This window comes from Rhipicephalus microplus, chromosome 9 (assembly GCF_043290135.1).
Source record: "Rhipicephalus microplus isolate Deutch F79 chromosome 9, USDA_Rmic, whole genome shotgun sequence".
Taxonomy (NCBI): domain Eukaryota; kingdom Metazoa; phylum Arthropoda; class Arachnida; order Ixodida; family Ixodidae; genus Rhipicephalus; species Rhipicephalus microplus.
The window spans coordinates 14,920,770-14,945,196 of NC_134708.1; the positions used below are offsets into that span (position 1 = coordinate 14,920,770).

The window sequence follows — 24,427 nt, forward strand, 5'->3', positions numbered from 1 at the left end:
TAAGCGGTGTAACACGAAACCCAGCATTGTTATGTAATAATGCATCTACTCAGAATCACGCGCGTGTTGTTCGTGAACGAAATGTGCTAAATATTTCAAGGCATCATAGTCTTCTGTTATTTTTCCACCTTCTTTATTCGAATCGTCCTTGGAACGCATCCAGAGTTTCTTGCAAGGTGAGAGCGAAAAACCTTTAATACGATGTTGTTTAACTATTCGGGACAACCAGTTCGTCAAGCCAAGCACATTGCACGAGCATCGCATCCCACAGTCCAGAATAGAAGATTTTACGTTATAGCGTGCATTTCAAATGTCAATCTGCATTCCAGTGAAAATGTAAACTTGATCAAGATGTTACATAGTAGCGTGCATTTCAAATGTCAATCTGCGTTCCGGTGAAAATGTAAACTTGATCATAACTGGATCAAACTTGATCCATAACTTCTTCTCGTACTACACCTTGCTTTCTCAAATTTCCATAATTTCTTATGGCTACATATTTTTATATGTAAATGTGACATAAGCGATGGCTTTTTCTTGTTTTTTATTCTTACGTGGCCTATCAGTACATAAGAAAACACACAATTCGTGCTCTAATTCAACGAATATATGCTGTGCTTACAGTGAACTGGAAGTATCCTTAGGCCTGTTCTTTATCGTAAGACATAATTAGCACACGTCAGCAGGGCACTTTCTCAATGTGCGCTTTTTCAGAGACATTTCCAAGCGTACAATGGTTTGCTCTTTTCTGTACTCCATCATGACTTTGAACTTCAGTGGTATCGCGAAAGTGCCGCACTTTCATTAATCTGTTGTGTATGTCGTGAGTTCTCTCCTCTCGTCAAGACATTTTTCTTGGTTTCTTTACTGCCATGTAGAAGTAAAGTAATAACATAAAATTATTTGTGCAGAAAAGAATAACTTGACGTAGTGTAGTGAAGTATGTGGACACATGTTCTAGCTGCTCGTCAGTTGTGCTAGGCAAGTACAAAATGACCTTTCTGGATACATGATGCGTGACGTATCGGTACGTTCTTGGTTTTAGAGATTGGTCATCAAAGTACAGGCTGCAGGTTTTAAGGAATATCTTGTTTTTGTGTAACATAAATATCTATTACGCATTCACTAATGCTCTCGTTTTACATAACTCAGTGTCTTTGTTGGTACCCTACATGAGGCATTATATTCACTAAACCTAATAAATATTGTATTGCACATCAAATGCCATCTTACATTTCTAACAATTCGTGCAGGTCACCATGATCACCGACATCCAACTAGCTGTCTTTGCGAATGCCCTCGGGGTATCCTTGTTTCTCCTGGTGGTTTTGTACCACTACCTCTCTGTAAACAACCCAAAGAAGGCTGATTAGGTATGTCTTCACTGTCATGTTCCGGTTGCGGCTTGCACGCAGCTTGCGATGTCGCGAGACATTCTCTACACATCGCCGCCAAGTCTGTAGCCTGGCTCTTGCAAAGCCATGCCCTACACTGCTTATGGCGAATTCCATAGGAGAAAAAAGAAGCATTTAAAAGCGCTCTTACAGTTCTCTCTTCAGAGCCGGCAAGTTTCAGTGATCGAACATGAGTAGGTGTACCGTCATCCAGTGGTAAAGCGAGAGTGCTTTCGCTGCTATATTGGCACCTCTTGTACGGGGATGACGGCTACGAAGTATACGCAGCTACACTTACCGAATGCATCGCTGCACACGGAACGTAATACGTAACTGCGAATTAGGATAATGGCAAACATGTGGCTGACAGATTTCACACATATTGTCCTGCTGCCACAGAAAATGCTGGGGCCTCGGGACTTTTTGATCCCGTGGAATACTTATCGTCACTCTCTCACCTGCTCTCCCGAAGCGTGATGCATTCCAGTCGCAGATGGAGTTGCCCTGCTCACAGTGCACTGCACCCAGCTCCTCACTATTTGGTGCACCTGCTCCTGTTCTCTCAATGAAATTTGCTAAGTGATGATGCGATTAACTTGGGGTATGTTGGCTGTCACAGCATGGTTGAAATTAATTTTAGCTGTTGTATTAATTTTATTAAACCTATCCATTCTAATTCATTCTTCTTGGCCTCATTGTGTTGTAAACAGTAACTTTACCTTCCGTCCTGAGTATCTGACTGCATGTACTAGATTTAAGCATTGGAGTGCATACTTATATCTATCGTTTATTCGTTGGTTGTCTTAAAGCGACTCTGAAGGCAACTATTAAGTCGATGTTGATTGTTGAAATAGCAATCCAGAAACCTCATAGCTTTATTTTTGTGCCAAAGAAGTGCATATTTTGAAAAAAAAAAAAGTGTTTTAGTGGTCCTCTAGTGGAGCCTGTCACATCACTGTTGCCATGCACAACGTTGCCCAGCTTTTCTGCGCAGCTGCTGAATCTAGGAGCAGCAGAACGAAAGTAGCATGAGCCACAAGCGCAACAATGGCCATAGAACAATTTCTTGCCGTGACCTGCGAGATAGCAGGCCAGCGTGGGCAGGCGTGTTTTGTTGAACTGAGCCCCGCTAGATGGCACGACCTGTCCAGGTTAACCAGGCGAAAATTGAACTTTTGGACCACTCGCGCCATTTATTTATTTATTTACAGTACCTTACAGAGCCCTCGAGGGGCATTGTGTAAGGGGGGCGGTACAGATAATATGTTAGAAAAATACATATAGGTAATATCTACACATACATAAGCAAATAATAAATATAATAGAAAATGCAGTTCTACTTATGAACATGTAAGCAAAATACAAACTAGAAAAGTGAGTTACAGTATGTGAAGGTGAAATACAAAAAAAAACTATTATGACAGTAACTATAACCTAGCAATAGTGCAAAAACATCGGCAACAGTCCTATAAACACTGATGATTACGAAGATGCGAGAGAGCAGTTTTTGGTGCATAAGTATTTTTTAAGAGTATGATAGAATTTTGTGTGGTCTTGTTCTGACGCAAGATCATCTGGCAAATCATTCCACAAACGAATAGCTCGTGGAAGAGCCGACTGGTTGAAAGCGTTAGTATTGCCGTACATGCGTGATAAGCTAAAGGTGTTATGTAGTATGCTCGAAGTTCGAAGGCTAGATTAAGGTGAACAGATGGCATCATGCTGGTGTGGATGAGTTTGTGAAATAGTGATAAAAGTGAGATGTCGCGGCGAATTTTCAGTGGCTCAGTGCAAGGCTATGTTTAATCTGTGTTACGCTGGACGGGTAGCTGTGATTACGCGCTATGAATCGACTAGCTCTGTTCTGTATGCATTCTAAATTATCTATGAAATATTGTTGATATGGTGACCAAATGGAGGATGCGAACTCCAGTTGAGGACGGATTAGAGCAAGATAAGCCAGTTTGCGCACATCGGAGAGAGCACTGTGTAGATTTCGACACAGAAAACCTAATGATCTTGATGTGTTGGCACAGATAGAAGTGATATGTGTGGACCACGAAAGTGTAGAAGTGTAGAAGGACCACGAAGCAGGCTCACCTCTAGGAGCTGCGCCCGTCAGTTTTCCGAGGACTGGTGGTAGGAGGGTGAGGGAGAGCGACGTCGGTTAGTTGAGCGGGACATGCGTCCACAGGGCGACGGGGGAGCGGCTAAATAGAACCATCACGGACATGCTCGCCGTGTACGTTTCTTCCAACCATTGTGACTGGGACTCCGCCCTTCCATTTGGAACATTTGCCTATAATACGTCTCGGCATGACACTGCAGGTTTCTCGCCATTTTTCCTCCTGTACGGACGAGAACCTACATTGCCTTTCGACACGCTCCTTCCTGCCGTTAGCCACACGTCAGAATATGCCCGCGATGTGATTTCTAGAGCTCTAGAGGCACGTGAGATCGCTCGCCGGCGTCTGAGTGATTCGCAGGAACGACAACGACAGGTCTACAACGCGTGCCATCGTGATGTCTACTTCAGTCAAGGTGACACAGTCCTTCTCTGGACGCCGTCGCGGCGAGTTGGCCTGTGCGAAAAGCTCACTTCACCGTACTCGGGTCCGTACCGTGTGGTGCGCCAAGTCACCGACGCGACATATGATATTGAACCTCTTAACGCCACCAGCGCGCGATCGTGTTCTGACGTTGTTCACGTCACGAGACTGAAGCGATATTACTTGGACCAACCGAGCACCGAGACGGTGCCTTCGCCGCCGGGGGTGATGCTACGGGGCGCCACAAACGAACATTGTAGAAAAGAGGCCGATGTTTAGGGCGAGCTTGTGCTGACTGGGCTCCATATTGAATGCCTGCCTATTTACCAAAAGTAAAGGTATTTTTCAGACGCCTTCTCCCCGTAACAATATTCCTTGTAGTAACGTCCGGCGGTTATTTTTTCCGATGAGTCGAACAGAAACAAACAAGCAGCATTTTATTAAGTCTTTTGATGCAAAGAAGGTTCTTTATTCAGTGCAGCTAGTTTGATTACTAGTGATTAATTGTAGGTGGTACCTTTTAAGTCATCGGGATCACTTTTTGCATGTCCTACGTGAAGCACATCTGTTCTTGTGTATTTGCCTTAACTTTTCGGTAAGTAGGGCACTGCTGTTGATAGTATTGTTTAATGGTTGTGATGCATTGAGCTTTCACTCTGACATAAATTATTTGGCTTTAGTGTCCCTTTAAATGTTTGTTTAAAGAGCTCTATGAAATGAGGATAAATTGAGGGGGAAAGATTGTGCATTAGTGATGATGACAGTGAGAACACATTAGTTGCCTAATATATGCAACTGCCTAGCAGATCTTGTGTATGTTTTCATGCTATGTTCTTTCTACTGCGCTCTGCGTTTTTACCAATTAACATATGTTCTTTCTACTGCGCTCTGCGTTTTTACCAATTAACATTAGTAATTGTCAATAATTTAAGTGCAAAGCCATACTGACATATGTAAAGTGCTACGAGATATTGAGAGGGAAGTGGCTGCTCATAGGCTTTATTGCATTGCCTTACCAATAATAAAGTTGTTTTTTTTGTTAGTTCATTTTTCAACCAGTTACAATTCTGTCCTTAAGCATCCATGAGATACATGTGTAATTCTTGTTTTCCAGGGGATAATGTGTGGCTGGTGTGCGTTCATCTGGGCCGTGCCTGCATCTGCTTTGACTTGATTTCTTCATGGAGGGAAACCCACCAGACTTCAACTAACCATGCGAGCGTGTGTGCTGTAAATAAATGATGTGCACTGTTTCCTGACCTGCTTGTCTTAGTTGTACAATTGTACAACGGAAATTGTCTGAGCCTGTGGTATGATAACAGAAATTACTAGCTTACAAAAAAAAATGTTTAAGAATTGTAAACATGGCTGTAGAGATTACCACTACAGTCTTTTTCGTAGTTGGCATGCACATGCTGCATTTTCTGCACTCTGTAATCATTCTATTAGGCTCACTGAGATAAAATGGCACATTAATTAGCCTTATAGAATACTAACCTATTGGGCAAAGTCTCTTGGCAAAGATTGTTGCCTTTGAAAACAACATTTGCAGCTCTCTGGGCCATGGTTTATGTGCAGAGGTTATGTATTGCCAGTCTTAATAGAAACGCATGCGAAATAAAGTTGCCCAAGGGTCGCAGGTCGAGCTTGGGCTGGTTGGTATGGCATGCCGATAGTTATAGCGCGAGAATAAAACGACGACACAGAGACAAGAAGGACACGAAAGACAGTTATTCGTTGATGTGAAAACACTCCTTGCAGTTGCACTGCCTCCTACAGTCATCTTTGCACAATGACCTAACTTGTTTGTGTGATGAAACATGTTTTTTTCCTTTTTTTAAATGTGGCACATTTGTTTTGGCGAAAGCTCAAGAATGCGCGATGGAGGATTATGGAAAGGAGAGGTGACCTTTTTAGAATGACTGCTTACACCAGTAAGCATGAGGTCGGCTGACCTCCCTTCTCAATAAAAAAGCGTTGGATGCCTGGCGGCGGCACTGGGAATCGAACCCATTACCTCTCGCATCGGAGGCGGACGTCGAATCGTGTTGAACATCACGAAGAACACAGGCTTAATTGTCCCTCATCACTATCCCCCCCCCCCCCCCCAGAAGTAAAGACAACATTTTTTGCGCCAGAACTGTTCATGGACAATTCATACAACTTCCGGCGTACAACTTTCATGATGGCGACGAACGCGTCCCTCGGCGCGTTATTCATTATCATCATCATCGACATCGACTCGGAATTTCTTCGCACGTGCCCAACCGAGAGGGAAGCGGCGAAGTTGAAGATCATCCGCTGGTTATGCGTCTGACACGAAGGATGCTTAGAGACTGGAAATCATTTGTGGTGACTTTCGGCATGGCTCTTCTGGCCATCCTCGGGTAAGTATGCGAGCACAATTTCACACCGTCAACAGAGGAGTATTGCGTTTCCTAGTACGTCACGATTGGCTCTTCTGTCATACACGACTACACCGCTTTGATTAGGGTATTCGCGATGCAGACCACCATTTTGCTAGGCACAGGGGGCTATTCAGGGGGCTAGTCATATAGGGGGGGGGGGTCATAGTCTGCCTTGTACATTGACTTAATAGGGAGCAGGTCGTTGCGATGATGAACTTGACCTCATCACAGCACCAGTCTTGTCTTATTCACCAGGCTGAAATTTAAGCACGTCGGTCATAGCCATTGTGCTGTCGTATAGCTTATCTGTCGGCAAACAAAACAGTGATTTGGGCGGTTTAGATGCTTAGGGGGGTAAACAGCGCACGATAGACCAGAGCGAAGAGCCCTGATGTATACTTAAAACTGAAACTTCGACAACCACAGCGCACAACAGCACGTCGCATTTTCGATTCAAAAGGTGTCGCGTCGGAAAGAGAGAAGGAAGCAGTCCATGTGCACTGCTATTCAATGTTAGCACGTTGTTCTTAATTTATTTACGCCACGCTGTCGTGAGCAGCATCATCGCGTCGAGGAAGCACTCGTCGAGGCCGTCGGTGGCCCGCGAACCTCAGCGGGACGTGTTCTTCCTGAAGACGCACAAGACGGCCGGCTCGTCGGTGCTCAACCTGCTGCTCCGCAGAGCCGACGGCGAGGGCCTCAACCTGGCGCTCCCGAAGGAGGCCACCAGCCACATGATGGGCTACCCGCAGTCCTTCTCGCCGCGCGACCACATGCTCAACTACTCGCAGTGCGGGCTGCGGCCAAATCTGATGGCGCTGCACATGCGATTCAACGAGACCGGCGTCAAGGAGGTGCGTAAACGTTTCGAAACAAGGCTAAACTGCCTGATCGCCAAAGCAGGAGTTATGCAAGGACGAGGAGAGATGAAGTAGAATCGGAGCTTAGTCATGTATCTTGCCCGACTACGCCCACTACAAGGCAAAAGCCTCTCTTATGTTCCGCCAACCAACCCGGCCGGTGCCCTGCTTGCTGTATAGTATGCATATAGTATCAGGTATTATGCATCACATATAATCTCAACTACAGCTTAGCATAGCATAGCAAAATGTGGGAAGCGAGACTGAGAAGCGATGCGACGATGAGGAGCGGGAGGTAAAAAGATGACCGACCGCGTGGAGTGGAATGGAGGAGGGAGAGAGGGTGAAGCACAGATTCGTAAGTAAAGGATTCCGAATTTTTAGCTCATTCTACAGACGTTCGAATGATGGGGCAGCCCCCCTCTCCAATAATCTAAAAGGAATGCCGATTCCACGCCGTGCCGTATGGCCGCGCATGTTTTGTTTTTTGTTTTCAGCTATTATGTCGATCAAATACGTGTTTACTTGCAACTTTTGTAAAACTCTGAAAAACCGGGGACCAAGAATAGGCTTTTGGGCGAAGCTTGACATCGCTTCGTTTGCACTTTTGCGTCCATTGCGGGGCTCGTTTTTCTAAGAACTCAATGAACGATGGGTGGGATGAGAGAGCTCTATTCCTCAAGGGAAACCCTGTGCTTACTTCATAATCATCATCAGCCTGACTACGTCCACTGCAGGACAAAGGCCTCTCCCATGTTCCGCCAGTCAACTCGGTCCTGTGCTTACTGCTGCCAATTTATACCCGCAAACTTCTTAATCTCATCTGCCCACCTAACCTTCTGTCTCCCCCTAACCCGCTTGCCTTCTCTTGGAATCCAGTTAGTTACCCTTAACGACCAGCGGTTATCCTGTCTACGCGCGACATGCCCGGCCCATGTCCGTTTCCTCTTCTTGATTTCAACTATGATATCCTTGACCCCCGTTTGTTCCCTAATCCACTCTGCTCTCTTTTTGTCTTTTAAGGTTACACCTACCATTTTTCTTTCCATTGCTCGCTGCGCGTGCTCAATTCAAGTTGAACCCTCTTTGTAAGTCTCCATCTTTCTGCTCCGTAGCTAAGTACCGGCAAGATACAGCTGTTATATACCTCCCTCTTGAGGGATAGTGGCAATCTACCTGTCCTGATTTGAGAGTGCTTGCCAAAACTGCTCCACCCCATTCCTATTCTTCTAGTTACTTCAATCTCGTGGTTCGGCTCCACGGTTATTACCTGCCCTAGGTAGACATAGTCTGTTACAACTTGAAGTGCACTATTACCTATCTCGAAGCGCTGCCCTCTTCCGAGGTTGTTGTACATTACTTTCGTTTTCTGCAGATTAATTTTAAGACCCACATTTCTGCTCTCCTCGTCTAACTCCGTAATCCTGAGTTGCAATCCGTCCCCTGAGTTACTCAGCAATGCAATGCCATCGGCGAAGCGCAGGTTACTAAGGTACTCACTTATGATTCGTTAGTTTCGCACTTTGCAATCACCAAGTGACCCCAGAGCAGTTTTACTGTGACGTAATTTCGTCCTGCTCAGGTGATGCCCGTCGACACCGTGTACGTGACGATACTGCGACGGCCGACGGACGCCTTCGCCTCGCTGTTCTACTACTTCGAGCTGCACAACGTTTACGACGCCAACCTGACCGCCTTTCTCAAGCAGCCATTCTTCGTGCAGGTGCGACAACACCGACTCTCTGGCAGTACGAATACACGAAGTGCCGAGTAAGGGGACAAAGAACGATCGGTGATTTATGAACGAAGATTTTGCTTTGAGGCGAAATGCTTCCTCACAAAATAGAAAAAAAAGACCATCGGCGTCAGCACGAACAACAACAACCAAAAAACGTCATCATTACGCGACGATGCCACAGGACACCAAATATCAAAGTAGCGAGAACAGTGAAAGTAGTGAAAGCATATGCTCTCGCAAGTTTCGTCCTTAAGAGGCTGGGCCTCACTCTGGAACAGTAAGATATGTCCAGCTTTAATGCTCCTACATAGAACAGCACCGCAGCCTGAGCGAGGGTCAACGGCATAGGCGAGCGAACTCATGAGTTGACTCACTTGGACTTGCTCAGACTCAGATCGAGCTCTAAGTCTGAGTGATTCCCGGCGACTAGTACTTTTGGAAGTTTTAGTTAGAGTGAGTCCGATTGATAAAAATGAGTGTGAATCCGAGTTAGTCCAACTCAGAAAAACGTTGGTCCACGCGAGTCCAAAACACAACCACAAGATATGTTCCGTTTGTTGACCTATAGCCGACGGTTTACGTGATTAAGAAAGCTTCCAACCCAGGACGCAGCTTTTCGCCTCATATTAATGTTTGTTTTGTTTTTTTCGCTCTCTCGGTTCATCCTCAGACGGTGCGCAATTCGCGTCTGCACGGGTCTCTGGGCTTCAACCAGATGGCGTTCGACCTCGGCGTCGACGGAGACGACATGGCGGACCGCGGCAGTGTCGAAGAAATCTCCCGGTTCGTGGAGTCCGTGGATCGGACCTTCCACCTCGTCATGATCGCCGAACGGTTCACCGAGTCGCTGGTGCTGCTGCGCGACCTGCTCGGTTGGCAGCTGGACGACGTGGTCACCTTCAAGCACAACATGCGCCTCAAACGATACCCGAGGCCCGACGAAGAAGCTGTCAGGTGCGGAGAAACCGCTTAGCTCACCGGTTTTCGAAGCCGAGTTTACTCCACCGTAAAAATATGTATACTGTACACAAGGACGGCTGTGGATCAGGCGTCATCATCACCAGGCTGATTGCGCCCCACGTTTCGTCGATAAGCGTGGCCCTGCAATTGCCCCTGTCCACACACCGCAAACTTCTCAATCTCATCTGTCCACCTAACTCTGTCTTCCCTTCGTGCATTCGCCGTCTCTAGGAATCTGATCTGTTACTGCTAAAGACCGGCGGTTATCTGGCCTACGCGCTACGTGCCCTGTACACGCCCATTCATTCAACTTGATTTCGACAATGAGGATCTAAGTAGCCCAAATGCACGCAAGATTATACTTTATTTTGACATAATATTGTCAGCTTTTGCAATGGCGCGCCTGCTTACATGGCGATTGTTATAGCGCGAGCTCAGAACGACGACAAAAGGACAAGAAGACGTGCGCTGTCCTCTTTTATCGTGACATGACTTGAGGACATGGCGCCATAACAATCGTCATGTCCTAGTAAATAGCACAATTTGCCACGCTTCTAACATTAGAGTGTGAATGTTGGTGAACCCCCCCACCCTCTCCACGCCCCTTCCGAGCCAATAACTTTGAGACTATTGATTGATTTGTGGTGTTTAACATCCCAAAACCACTATATGATCATGAGAGACGCCGTAGTGGAGGGCTCCGGAGATTTTGACCACCTGGGGTTCGTTAACGTGCACCCAAATCTGAGCACACGGGCCTACGACATTTCCGCCTCCATCGCAAATGCAGCCGGGATTCGATCCCGCGACCTGCGGGTCGGCAGCCGAGTACCTTAGCCACTAGACTACCGCGGCGGGGCAATTTTGAGACTAGGCATATTACGGGGGAGTCGATTCTACACATGTGTATGACTTGAGCGTACCTTGCGTAGGCAAAACATTAAACACCCCATCACCAATCACCCTTTCTAAATATAATGTCCATTACCCCCCATCCTTCTCACTCCCCAGCCCTTCCAAATTATTTCAGGCCAACATATCCAACCTCACCCACACCCGTAAAAGACCGGCACTCATGGACCCACCTCCGCATCGTAGTATAACTTCCCCAAAATCGAATTTCGATAATACCCACTTTTCGTAAGTGTACAAAATCATAAATAAGAGCACTAATTAACCAGAACGATATTCCCGTCAGCTTAATAAAAACTTTGTGCCGATTTGTTTTCAAACCTTCGCTCCACAAAGAGATCGATGACAACGTTACCTTTTCATGATCATTCTTTTAGGAGTAGGACTGTTCTAGGGGTAGGGATCTAGAAGAACGCTAATCTCAAATTTAAACGTTGACTCGCTAATTTATTAGTGCAGTGACATGCAGTCACACTTTTCACTCGTAATTCAAGGGTGGCCGTTTTAGTCAACACCATGCGATTACCATGGTCCAGATTTTATGCACAACAAGTTTGAAATTGTGAAACTAGTGTGACAGCTTGTTCATTTGTACACCAAAAAGCTTTCACCAGAGCCATACCCGTGATTCCTCAGCGTGCGATATTGTACAATGAAGTTCAGTGCAGTCAGCTTATCATACCACTGCTTTGATGGTGCTGCGTTGGCAGGGACTCTGTTAAAACCTCGACGCAAGTGACAAGCAGAAAGCGGGCTTTGCCGCACGACGTGCCTTGCTGCGGGAAAGCCGACTAAAATAGTCTGAGAAAGAGGGCTTTGCCCCTCAAATTGTGCTATTGCAGCGAAGCCCAATTTTACTAAAGGAGTGATGCTTTAGATTGAGCATATAAGGATATTTCCTTTGAATCTGACCTATTGCCTTGGGCGGTAGTTACAAAGAATTCCACTTTAGCGCGATTCGTGGCAGAACACTCAAGAAATATGAAAAGCTAATGGCCCGTCCCGTTTTTGTTTTTCTGCGAAGCACCGAAAAAAAAAAACGCAATATGTTATGCATGAACGAACGGCTTGGGCCTATAAAACTTTATTATAACTTTGACTGCCATGTGGCATAACAAGCATGATTTGTTTTTTTTTCAAATTATAAAGGTTAACAAATGATTACCCTGCTGGCGTAGGCATAACCAAAGCGTCTCCCCCCATCGCCCTTTACAGAACAATACACAGGCCTACATACAAAAAAAAGTGCTCTGAAAACTAAAGCTTCTTCTCTCGAGCTGCTTTATGATTAGTTAATTTCAAGCGCTATCTAAAAAATACAAATTTTATTCAAATCGTGAAAAGAACGTTCGATCCTGGATGGGGCATATTAAAGCTCGTTCACACCTGCGACAAGCACCGGACGCGCGACCATTTGGGACTGGCGACCAAAAAGCGACGCAAGGAGACCGATGAGCGAACTTGCGCGGGACAAACCCATGGTCACTCGGAATTCACAACTGCTCGCAAATGGCCCGCATTTCCATCGTCCCGTAAATTAAGCAGACGTCATGTTCCCGAGCCCGCGATGGGTTCAGAGGTCACGCGATTGAAGTCGCCTGTCTGAAAAATGGATCAGCGAGCGGCTGTGCCAAGTCATTTGCGACCATTTGCGTCAAACCGCGGGTCAGAAGGAGCATTAAGGCTTTCGCCTTAACATGTGTCCTTGCATACTTTTGTCCTTGCATACATGTGTCCTTGCATAACATGTGTCCTTGCATAACATGTGTCCTTGCATAACATGTGTCCTTGCATACGTCACTGTGGTCTGATCGGCCTCGCGCAGTATCCTGGAGAAGGCTAACCGCGTGGACGAGGGGCTGTATAGGCACTTCGCGGCCAAACTGGATCGCAAGGTGGAGGAGTTCGGCCGCAGCCGCATGGAGGCCGAGGTGGCGGCGCTGGAGAGCCGCACGGCGTTCTGGTACCGGCGGTGCGTCGACTCCATCCGGGTGTCCAAGATGGCCGTGATCGAGTACTCGCCCCTCACGAACGTCTCCGAGGCCGAGCAACGCATGTGCAGGCTCCTCACCACGCCCGAACAGGCGTTCGTCAAGGAGGCTCGCCAGCGACTGTTCGCGCTCTGCCCGCAGGTGTCGCCACCTACGACCACCACGACGACGCCGGCGCGCAGGGCGAGATAGAAAAAACGAACGAAACAAATGCGCGATTTAACTTCACAAACGAAACGGGCATATCAAGCCCTACTCGCTGTTCATTTCACTTGGTTTCATTGTAGCCCGGAATTTTTCGTAAATAAAGTGTCAAATGTCTCAGAATACAGAGCGAGCGGCCCCACCTTCTTGGGGGAAGGGGTATAATCATACACAATATTTGGAAAAGGTGACCTTGCTCGAAGATGGCAGCGCAAGATTAGCTAAGCGCTTCTAATGATGGAACTTATTGAATACGCATGCGTTTAGCGTCTCTACTGAACTGGAGGGAAATCTCGTGCGAATTTCACACGGAGGGAATCTCACGTGGTATGACAAAAGGGGAGGAAAATGCATCATTCAAATGTTCCGACCATTTGTGACAACTCGGAATACAACACGAGGCACTGCACTGCAAAACCAAGAAATCAGGTGCTTATCTAAACACTCCCAGAACCTTTCTGGGAACCACGGCTGCAGGATTCTTTATCGGAGGAGAGGTTAAAAAAATGGCAGCAGGTTGTGGTGGGCGCTAGCACGGTCAGTGTCGCACATTTCGAATGTCCCGAAAACGGGAAGGAGACGCTTGCTCGGGCTCTTTTTACAGTGGAGGCGTCATTTTCTGCCTCCAAGCTGTGTTCTCACGACGGACGAAATCGCGATTAGAGCTTGCGTACTACGTCACCATACGTCAGCCGTTCGCGCGTCCCCGCTTCGGTCCGGGCGGAGCGATTCGCGAAAAAGCCGGAAGTCCGAATCACGGTCGGGATCCTTGGGGGAGCAATGCTAAAATCCTCGCGAGTCCTCCCCGTCGTGTGAATGCTGGATGCGGAAAAATCACATGCCACGTGACTGATTCATCCGCGATCGCGTCTGTCGTGTGAATACAGATTCACGGGAGCACTGCTCAACGCCTACGGAGAGAAGATTTAGGGCTCGTTCTAGCAGCCGTAAAACGACCAGTCCCGTCACCATGACGTCACCGGTTTTCGTCAAGGGGGAGGATTCCCATCCCGTTTTTTCTCGTCAAAAAACGGGGTGACGGTGAGGTAGAGCGATGCTCTAAGTTTCCAGCGCGGGTACTGAGCCCCACTCCTCATTGTATCAGGGCCGGCTCCCCCTCGGCGCACCTGACGAACAGAAGAAATCGCGGAGAGCACAAAAGAACGCGGGGATAGATAGACTGGTTGTTTGCACGGTCACGGAGAAAGGAATTGTGTACAAAAATGTGCTGCTGTCGGCCTTGCAACCACCGTCGTCTGTCCGTACACAGCTCCATCGCGTAATCTCTACGTTTCTTTTTTAGACGTCACATAACGCGACGGGTCGTTTGACGGCTGTGAGAACGAGGCCTGAGAGGTCAATACGAAAGAGCTGGAGCACAGCGTCGATGGATGGATGGATGGATGGATGCTATGAGCGTCCCCTTTATAACGGGGTGGTGACAAGTATGCCACCAGGCTCGACAAAAAAATAAAATAAAAAAATAAAAAAACCTTTTTTTCTTTTTTGATGTTGGCCTAATGCCTCTACTTCGATAAATTCTATCTTAATGGAAAAAAAGGTAAATTTTCAGCTTAAGTTCTCTGCCATTTACGGCACACTGTCCATATTTTATTTTTCCAATATTTATTTTTGTCCTTTCTCTCTAATTTTCTGCCACCAATACTCTAACCGTCTCTTACTTATTTCAATCGCGGGTGTGTTCAGCTTTCCATTGTTGTCCCTAAAACCCAAGGCTTCCTGTAGGCTCGTGCCCAAACGTACACCTGGGTGGATATTTCCACATTCAATCAGAACATGCTCCGCCGTTTCCTTATCTTTCCCGCAGCATGTGCATTGTTCTTCTTCTTTACTGAATCTTGCTTTATAACTACGCGTTCTAAGGCAACCCGATCTCGCTTCAAACAGTAAAGCGCTTCCCCTTGAATTATCGTAAAATGCCTCCCTCCTTATTTCATTTTTGCCCTTTCGGTAGTTACTCAAAGCCGGTTTTTTCTCCATAGCTGCCATCCAGTAAATCCTCTCCGCCTCCCTGACTTTTCCCTTAACGCTCTTTGTTGACATATGGCTTACAATACCAGCCGTATATTTACTAGTGAGTCTTCTAGTTCTTTTTCTCCACTGTGTGTCCACGCTCTTCCTATACAAATAACGGAACACCTTCTCTGCCCATCTACTCTCCTTCATATTTCTTAGCCTTTCTTCGAACCTTATTTTGCTCTGCGCTTCCCTCGCCTCAAAACCTGCCCACCCCATATCGCACGTGATGTGCACGCCAGCGACATCTGGAGGCAGGAGCGTCCGGCACAGAAGATTTGCAGTCAGGCTACGCTGCTTTGCCTCTCCCCCTTTTTTCGACGAGGGAGACGCTACGCGATCCGAAAGCATTGGTCGCGGACGATCGAAGAGTGCTTCTAAATACGTTTGCCTCGGCTACAGCGATGGAAAACGAAGCAGCTGCCTCACTCCACTTCCCGGCATCATCCTGGGCGGAGCCACCTGGCTGAGCTAGCGGGGCCTCCGGTCCCGTCCCGTCTCTGCCGCCTTTGGACCAAAATAAAGTTCTCACTCATTCGCTCCCTTCAAGGCATGCAACACTTCTGCCCCCTCTCCCCTTTTTACCCGAGTTCCTACAGTAAACAAACGCGAATGCACTCTGACAAGAAAACATAGGCATGGCTTGATGTATGCACTTGGCTTAAACGTTTAACTCTAACATACTTCTAAAAAAAAAAAAACTAGCTACTTGTCAGAGTCTGCTCATTTTAGCAGAGTACCAAGGCGACCAAGCCTTAGGGTAAATGTCTGAAGATCACCGAAGACGCGCAATTTTCTTCTGACGATGTCCTACCTTTATATTTAAAGTTTTATAATTTTACACAATTAGACATTATGCACTATTAAAGCAGTTGCATACAGCAGAGAAAGTTCTCTTTTCTACCCCTATGTCTACTTTACTATTATACGATTGCCTTGGTGTTATTTAGTATTTTACATTTTTGAAACTGCATATTAGCCCTTTATTAGAAGACTGCATGTTTGTTTCTGCATTACACCGGAGTAACTTGGATAATGACTAAAGCTTTCCCTTTACCATGATCATGTTGCATTTTGTGGAGCTCATGAACACTAGAAACGCAAATAGGAAAGATTCCACGGCCTATGATGACCATGATAGGCCCTGTGTTTTGCGACAGCATCATGTAGCCTTTGTATTCTTGTGTTCTGCTCCTGCACAGTTCCAAGAAAGACATCATCACAAGCCTCGATATAAAGAATGATCAGTTGTAAAGAATTTTCAGATAAACCGAACCCATCTTTGTGTCGGATATGTTAATTTATCATTAAGAGGCCTGCCAAACCTGAGCACAAAAGCAAATAGTACGTGCTCAGATAAGCATTACGCACAACCACAAGAACCTTGTGGCTAGGCAACGACACTTTGCCCCTTATCTGAACTTGTGATCAAACAAGACGTGCATCTTTATAAACAACAATATTCTTTATTAAAAACAACGAAAGTTACGACATCAGCCGGCAGCACTTGCATCTCTGTCCAGCCATTCCCTGCATATGCAGCAACGTGGCATGTCCAACGTCCAAAAAAGACCACTTAAATGCAAGCACATCACCACCACCGCCGAGACAGGAAAAATACGTCTTCATACGAACTAGAAAAACTCGTTAACGGCAAAGTAGTTAGTATACACTCCAGAACAAATCTAAGTGCAACAATCAATGTTGCCTGCACCGAACAATGCCATCCGCATCAATGCATTGGCCCGCTGTGAAAAACAGAAGCCGAACAGCATCAGTGCTCCTGTCTTACAAATGCCGCTTGCAGATTTCTGCACAGAAATAAAATGCAAGTGCCAATCTGGTAACATTCGTAACAGCACAGTCTGAAAGAATTGTTGCAAGCAGCACTATTTTTAAATGGGGGTATGCGACATAAGTTAGAAGATACGAGTTGCGAGAATGCAATTATTCTTGGTGCTTGTGCAGAAGGCTGCTAGACAATCGTGCATAATATACTTAAACAATAGTTCCAGTGACATAGCAAGCAACATGATTGTGCCTAAAGTAAACACAAAAACGACTGTGCATGTTCACAGGGTCTGGGAAAAACACGCCAGCCTAAGTATTAGCACATGCTATGTACATGAACGAAATGTTGACACAATGTTAACAACTGTCAACATAAGGCTCGTAAAAAATGAACGGCCTCCCCCCGTGTCTCTTAAAAGACACACTGGGATTTTCGATGCTTAAAAAAAGTACAGAAAAAAAGGTGTATATATATAGAAATACCGGCATTATACTTCAGATTCTGTTGTGATCTTATAGAATATGCAATCTTTTGCCTTCTATATATATAAAAGTCACAATACTTGTCTGAGCATGAGCATGCAATAAAACATTACACGTTTCACTTCCGAAAAAACTGTGCGACCTTAAAAACTGAGTGTTTTTGCCGAAGCGGCAGTGCGACAGGTGCACACACGAAAATGAAACACTGAAAAAATTGCAACTATCAGTCCTAAGAGAGGCATGTCATACCTATAAAATGCGTTGCAGGCGCCGCCTATACGTAACAAATTGAGCATCGAGCGAACATTTGTGCCAAGACTTGAAACCAAGTCAACAAAGTTGTGTCGACAATTACACACACACACACAGTGTATGCACACACGTACAAAATTACCACGTACTCGGTTTCCTATGTAGCTCAACACTTAATCCACTCAGCAAGGATACAAGATACGGCGAATGCCGAGGAGATGCATACATTTTCAAAGAGTACATTTGTGTGAAATATCTATACATGAAATGACCCGCAATCGAACTCACAGATGTGCGTGAATAGCGTAGCGGCCTTAGAAAACACTGCAGCGCTCGAGATAAGAATGCCATCATGTGCTACTTGAAAATGACTCATTTTGAAAGCACTGCCATGATAACTGGCAGATTGGTCAGCAAGTTATCAATACTTAATGTTAAGCAAAGTGTCGATGTAACTTCATTATGTGTTCCCAATGTCCAATGGAGTATAATCATTAAGTAAGTTAACCAGAAGGTGCCCAAGGCACTAGAAGATAGATACGCACTTCTGTTCTATTTTCCACCAAAATCACATAAAATCGTCTTCAATGTGCAAATACTCGAAATAGTTCAACGCAATGCACTGAATTGGGAATGATTCATTCAAATGTTCCGCACCACACCAATAGAACCAACAACTGGACAACTTAACAAGTATTCATAACTAGTACTAAACGGCACCACAAACCTAAACGAATGCGCTGGGAAGCACACAAGCACTAAAAAATCGATGCTTCGTTGACTTTCTTGAGTATTCGTCTAGCTTCATGGTGCCGTTCGTAGATTGTGTGTCACGTCAATAAACCCCGTTTCAGAGTGGTGGAGGTGCTGGGTAACTCAACCTGGAACTCCACAGCAGGAAACTACCCGCCATCTCAGAAACGGCTGACGAAAACATTCAGCACCACAACTCTGAAATGGGGTTTATTGGCGTAAGTAGCACTTGCACAGGTCTATCGATACTGAAAGCGGGGGCGCGATCGACACAGGAATCGCAGTGCTAGGGCCAACAGCTCGCACTCTGCTCCTCTCGCTAAGGTCGTGAATCACTGCGCCACATAATCTTCTTCTGCTCAACACTAGGTTTATTTTCGAAGTGCAAACAGCACACCTCTCAAAGAATGAGCTTTGCGCAAGCATATTTCGCACTTAACAGGACAAAGAGGAGGCCATCACAGTTAGGACCATGTACGCATCTACAGCGAGTAAATTAAAAATGCTGCAAGACTATGTATCTACTTTTATGGCCCCTACCCCAAGTTCATCTTGAACACTGCAGTGTTTTCCCTGTTTTAGTACCAACCAGCTGAACAGTCAGCACTCCTTCATGACCTCGACCATAGAACTAGCAGTCACTCAGTCGAACATACTTTGTGCTCTTTCAATGGTGCTTTTCTCCGGCGAATTATTATGAGACCAGGAATTATTGACATGACTTCAGCAGTCTTTGTGCAGGGTCCTCTATATGAAACCCAAGTACACAGATGCTTAATTATTTCGTCTACAGAAGCGATGTGCATTGCAAGTTATCATTCGTTACACAATGAGAAGAAAAAGTGTACGCACGAATTATCACAATACATGGAGTGATGATAAAACAGAGCCTCCACTGCAGTAGAGTAAATGTACTTAAAAAAAAAGATTACAAGAGCTAACAAAGATTCCACCTAAATCACATAAAATCATCGTCGATGTGCAAATACTCGAAATAGTTCAGAACGATCCCCCATAAACACAGATTTCATAGTTCAGAACGATCCCCCATAAACACAGATTTCGCACAAGAGTTATACAAAAAAAAGTGAGAGCGGTATAGGCTATACAATAACCATGCAACACCACCGCCAACAAAAGTTACCCACGCGTTGTTGCAAATCGCTAAGAAAAATATACAATGGGGAAACTAGAATGACTAGCATCTTATAAATAAAACAAAAGAAAAAATAATCGAGACTTCGGACTGTGACAACAAAACTGAGAAGAGCTCAAGAACTCTGCTAAATCAAAGAACGCGGAAAGTCCAAAGGCCACGAATGACTGAACGACTAACCACGGCGACATCGCCAGATTCTTGAAACCTCATATTAAGTGTACTCTTGCAAACACTCAATCAGGCCTGACAAAAAATTTTTTTACTAAGCTAAATAGTCACAACTGCTCACGTCGGATGGTAATGACAGTATAAAACACAGAAATAACACACACATATAAGCAGCAAACACATACATTTGTGTAAATTTAGCACTGTTAATCTGAGCAAGCACAAAGAGCTGTATTGAGCTTTACAATGTATACAGCATTAGCAGGCAGTAGACCATTGTCAAATCAAAGTCTGCCACCAGAAACTATGCATAGCTTATGAATAGCAGTCATCATACACACGATCAATTGCCGTTAGTTACAATGCAATGAGGTTTACTAGGTAATGGTACGAATGATTAACCACTTCAAAGTCTGACCAAATGCTTTTAAAAACCCACCTCTTTCTAAATAGCTAGAATAACATGCAATACAGTCACTATAAGAGACCGCAGCCAAAACAAAATGAGCTTTCATTTTCACATTAAATTACAAGTACGCTGAGACACGAAGTGATGAAATCGAAGTCTTTTTTATCCTCTCGCAATGACAATGATGTCTCGTTTGATGTTTCATGATGTTTCAATGATGAAACACCATAATTGATGATGTTTCAAATACGAAGTGGCTTTTACCATGTGAATTGCAGAAACTAAATTAACTCCATCATACCTTTTCACTGTGTACACACGGAGCATGAAAATTTACCAAGTCACGATTGGTGCTTAGGGCTTGCCAACTCAATGCACCGCCTCTAGTAATATTAACTAGCAGGGTTTATATTCACACGAAAGTGAAACTGAACGGGCGAATGTTTCTGTATTCCACTTGCATCTAAAAATAACTTCACCAGCCGAGAATCGAACCCTTAACCTTAGGCTTTGCAACAGAATGATACGTATGCACTCAGTCATTGTGGCGGGCGAAAAAGAACTCTATTATCGACAGATATATGGCAGTAAAACTAAAGTGCCTTCCACTTAGCCTAAACTGCACTCAGAGGGTTGAGTTGTCAATGGTCTACCGTGGACATAGCCTTTCTTTCCGCACGCTCACATTAGTAAAAGCCTCACGCATCACCGACCTTGCAACGATACAGCCAACTTTTCTCACAACCCAGCCACCTTCACGTCTTTCCAAAAATAGCACCTCTCGCTACATGCCTATAGTATGTGCAGTGGCAAAACCCTGGTCGCGAAATGGCCACCACAAAGTGGGTGGGCCAGGCGTGATGTTCAGGCAGAAAAAAACAATTGCCTCGACAGAATGAGTGGTTTGGCAGTATTTTGCTTAGCAATGCGCTTCATCTACAGAGAGTTTCGCGGAAGACATTTTATATTCTCTACAAGTGGAAAAGGAGATTACTCAAGTGCTTGATGCAACACTTTGTCGGGCATAAGTATTACATGCTCCCATTATAGAGATTTAGATGTACGACTTTTCTGCAAAGCAAAACGGTGCGCCCTAACAATTTAGATTTGGAGTAAAAAAATCCAAGCTAGTTTAGAGGAGACAGCAATCAGGGTTTGGGATGCAAAGAAGCTTAGTGGCCTTGTGTTACGCTAAGACGCTAAATCTGAACACGCCTTAGTAAATTACTACTTTTACGATACTTCATAAAGATTAGATGCTCGCCTGAATGCCACGGTCAAACATTACCGTAGGCAGTCCAATTTTGTAAATTTCACAGGTTAAGGAAAGAACAAATCCTGTGCAGAGTGAAATAAAATTTCGAGAGTAACAACACAGGAATGCATTGAATATCCTTAACTGCATATGAAACACTAGGGCAATAAACATTCACGTTACGTGGCAGCCGCTACCGTAAAGCTTTAACGAGGTGTTGCATGTGCAGTTTACACCACTATCATTTTGCGCAGCTCGAGGAGATGCACCCTGTTTTGTATTATGACTAACCCTGTTGCACCACTACGCGAGAGCCACCTATGGGTCCTACGATCAAGCTACAAAAATCAATGTCGTCAGTAACGCAACACTTGCGTCAGATCCAGGCTTCCCTGAATTCCAATTCTAGACACAATGTCACAACAGCGCCTTCTGCATCGTTCTACATGTTGAGGTTTCTTCTACACGATGAAAATTCATGAACAGTACTTCGTCGATTGTTTTAAAAGAACTTGCAAGAATGTGCTCATTCTAATCTTTGTAGCAGAAAATGAGTTGAGGTACAGTTTCTCAGATACCTTGATAAAAAAAAAATGCGAAAGTTGTGCGCCGCAATGCTTTTGGTGACTGAAATTGTACGTAAGAGTAATCTTTCGTCATCTAAGAGGCATGAAACTCCACGTTTAAAGGCGAGTGCGATTTATTTTCAGATTATACGTACTCGCAAATAGCGAAAGTGCGTTGCTAATCTCACAGCTGTCGTAACTTGAAAGTCGTGGGTCATTGGCATGTTGCACCTACCACGCGTTGTTCGAAAGCCCAAGTGAAAGAATAATGATAATTATCTAGAAACTCAGTCTCTGTTCTGCCTAAGTATGTACATATCTGATCACGTATGCCGCCACATTAGTACATATAAGTTGGCTTGCCTCCCATTGATAATTCGATCTGGGGCTTTGAAGCACGTGGCGCAAGTGTAGAAGCTTTTAAAACGCGTCCTAAAAATTATTTCCGTCGCATAAAATTCTTCGAGGCTCCTAGGCTTTCCCACAGCAGCATTATGCAGCTAGCGCAGGTATAGTATCTTCAGTTTTCCAGGATTACAGCAGAACTGGGTCTTCAGAGCCATATGACAATCAACAGCGTGGTTAAAAAGACATTGATTGATTTGTGGGGTTTAACGTCCCAAAACCACCATATGATTATGAGAGACGCCGTAGTGGAGGGCTCCGGAAATTTCGACCACCTGGGGTTCTTTAACGTGCACCCAAATCTGAGCACACGGGCCTACAACATTTCCGCCTCCATCGGAAATGCAGCCGCCGCAGCCGGGATTCGAACCCGCGACCTGCGGGTCAGCAGCCGAGTACCTTAGCCACTAGACCACCGCGGCGGGGCGTGGTTAAAAAGACACGACAGTAGACTGCGACTACATCGATTGCAGTTCTGATAAATCCCACTGCTAGGGTACGTGCTCATGCGACTGTGAGAGAGCCTACAGTTCGGCATTAGTTTTCATCATCAACGACAGTGTATATTATTCAGTTATGATCAGGAGGAGCATGAACACATGGGAGAGAGCCTAACTCCCAACCAGCACTAGCAATGAAACTGAAAAGTTTCTGATTAATGCAAGTAGAAAATTTTAGATCGTAAACACACAAAAATGAGAAAAAAAGACATCCCGATTTCTAATGTGTATATGCACTACATTTTAAAACTATACTAATGATCGTTTGCACATCGGAAAAAGTCTGAATGGGGGCACGAGAATGGCCGACCTTTTTTAGCCCTCTTTCAAGTTTAATCTCGACTGCTTCACTAACGACGTTTCAACAGGCCATCTACCATGTGTGCGTGTGTTGTGTAGTGACAAAGCACGTGACAGTACAAACACAAATTGCAGACACCGGCGTTTGTGCTACCAGCCAAGATGTCTCAACGCTTCACCTGTACATACGCTCGAGTCTTGAAGGCATCCTAGAAAGTCTTCCAAATAGTCTAGATATAGGAATTGCAAACCCTTACACCATTTTGCAGCTGTAATAGATAGAAAATGACACGCCGAATGTCAAACACAGCCTATGCACGAAATGAACGCTCACGGCTGATGTACGGTGATAGGCAAGATAAATTGCAACGAAAGAAACGGGCTGACCAGTTCAAGCAGCAGGGACAGAGAAAGAACACACAGGATAAGGCCACAACGTAAACTTTCAACGTAAAAATAAAAGCTATAGTGAAAAGTTTCCCACAGAGCGAACCTCAAGATCAAATCTGTGGAAACACAAAAACAGTGCTAGAGAAGTTACAAAACTAAAGCAAGCTAAGAGACCACTACCCAAAGGTTGTTATTTGAAGGACTCGAAGCAAAAAAAAAAAAAAAAAAAGCTACTGACTGAGCACTCTGTGGAGGTAAAGGATACAATGTCGATAATGTTTATTCTACCTCTAACTCGAAAGCGGGGTCTTACATAAAACCAAGTGAAATGCTGTAAAAGGCAAGACAAACTAAAAATTTAGTCGTTGGGGACACAGCTAATAGAGCCCAAGTCAATTACTAAAAGCCGTGAACATTACACAGGTTCTAGAGAAGTGCTTAAACGATGTCGACAAATAAATGATATCAGTTTGTCGTCCAAAAAAAAAATCTGCGAAAGCTTCGGTTTCTACGATGGAAAGATCTTGTTGTTGCCTACCTGCGTCTTTCTCAGTCTCAAACACATTGCGAGGTTCACCAGTTTCTTCTCGGTACATCACACCATGTCCAACATAAAATTCAACGCCGTTGTGACCGACAAACAAACAAAATTTTAAGTGGTCCAGCTCACTTTCGTCGACGAAGTCGCGCTCTTTTTCATGTTGTGACATGAACACAAATCACAGGTGCTATTAAAGAGAAACAAGCGCCGTGCATAGCACGGCGCGGCCCTTTGCTGTAGCACAGAAGTGACGAGCGATGTCGACTGAAAAGCAACGTTTAAAATTGAATACTCGAGAGATGACTACCGCAGCGCAGTCCAAGTCAGGCCAGCAAACCTTTGATGTTGCGCGGCGTCGTTTCGTCGTTCAGGTGACGTGTTGTGTACCTGAAGCGTCGGAAA

The 24,427-nt window shown here is 45.1% G+C and overlaps 3 protein-coding genes across 6 annotated transcripts in view; 2 read left to right on the top strand and 1 right to left on the bottom strand.

Annotated features, from left to right (window-relative positions):
• Nucleotides 1-6,216: 6,216 nt before the first annotated feature.
• LOC119164881 (galactose-3-O-sulfotransferase 3-like) lies at nt 6,217-9,992 on the top strand. Its single transcript, XM_075874354.1, has 4 exons — nt 6,217-6,330; nt 6,911-7,256; nt 8,794-8,934; nt 9,518-9,992. Exons 1-4 carry the CDS (start codon nt 6,251-6,253, stop codon nt 9,920-9,922), a joined length of 972 nt encoding a protein of 323 aa, XP_075730469.1. The 5' UTR covers nt 6,217-6,250; the 3' UTR covers nt 9,923-9,992.
• Nucleotides 9,993-12,622: 2,630 nt separating this feature from the next.
• On the top strand, nt 12,623-13,072 carry LOC142771260 (uncharacterized). The gene has a single exon (XM_075872738.1). It carries the CDS (start codon nt 12,741-12,743, stop codon nt 13,002-13,004), a length of 264 nt encoding a protein of 87 aa, XP_075728853.1. The 5' UTR covers nt 12,623-12,740; the 3' UTR covers nt 13,005-13,072.
• Nucleotides 13,073-16,497: 3,425 nt separating this feature from the next.
• The window catches only part of LOC119163492 (CYFIP-related Rac1 interactor B), a 41,135-nt gene continuing 33,205 nt past the window's right edge, over nt 16,498-24,427 (bottom strand). For all 4 annotated transcript variants that reach the window (XM_075873178.1, XM_075873179.1, XM_075873177.1 and 1 more), the window contains exon 10: nt 16,498-24,412. In XM_075873178.1, the coding sequence (XP_075729293.1) occupies nt 24,349-24,412 (64 nt within the window). In that variant the 3' untranslated portion in view covers nt 16,498-24,348. The remainder of the gene's footprint in view (nt 24,413-24,427) is intronic.

What these genes read in the sequence shown, in the direction of transcription:
- LOC119164881 (XM_075874354.1), top strand. Translation starts at nt 6,251, where the DNA reads ATGCGTCTGACACGAAGGATGCTTAGAGACTGGAAATCATTTGTGGTG. An exon ending in GCCTGATCGCCAAAGCAGGA is followed by an intron (nt 7,257 to 8,793) that starts GTTATGCAAGGA and finishes CGTCCTGCTCAG; the next exon opens with GTGATGCCCGTCGACACCGT. An exon ending in AGCAGCCATTCTTCGTGCAG is followed by an intron (nt 8,935 to 9,517) that starts GTGCGACAACAC and finishes GTTGACCTATAG; the next exon opens with CCGACGGTTTACGTGATTAA.
- LOC142771260 (XM_075872738.1), top strand. Translation starts at nt 12,741, where the DNA reads ATGGAGGCCGAGGTGGCGGCGCTGGAGAGCCGCACGGCGTTCTGGTAC.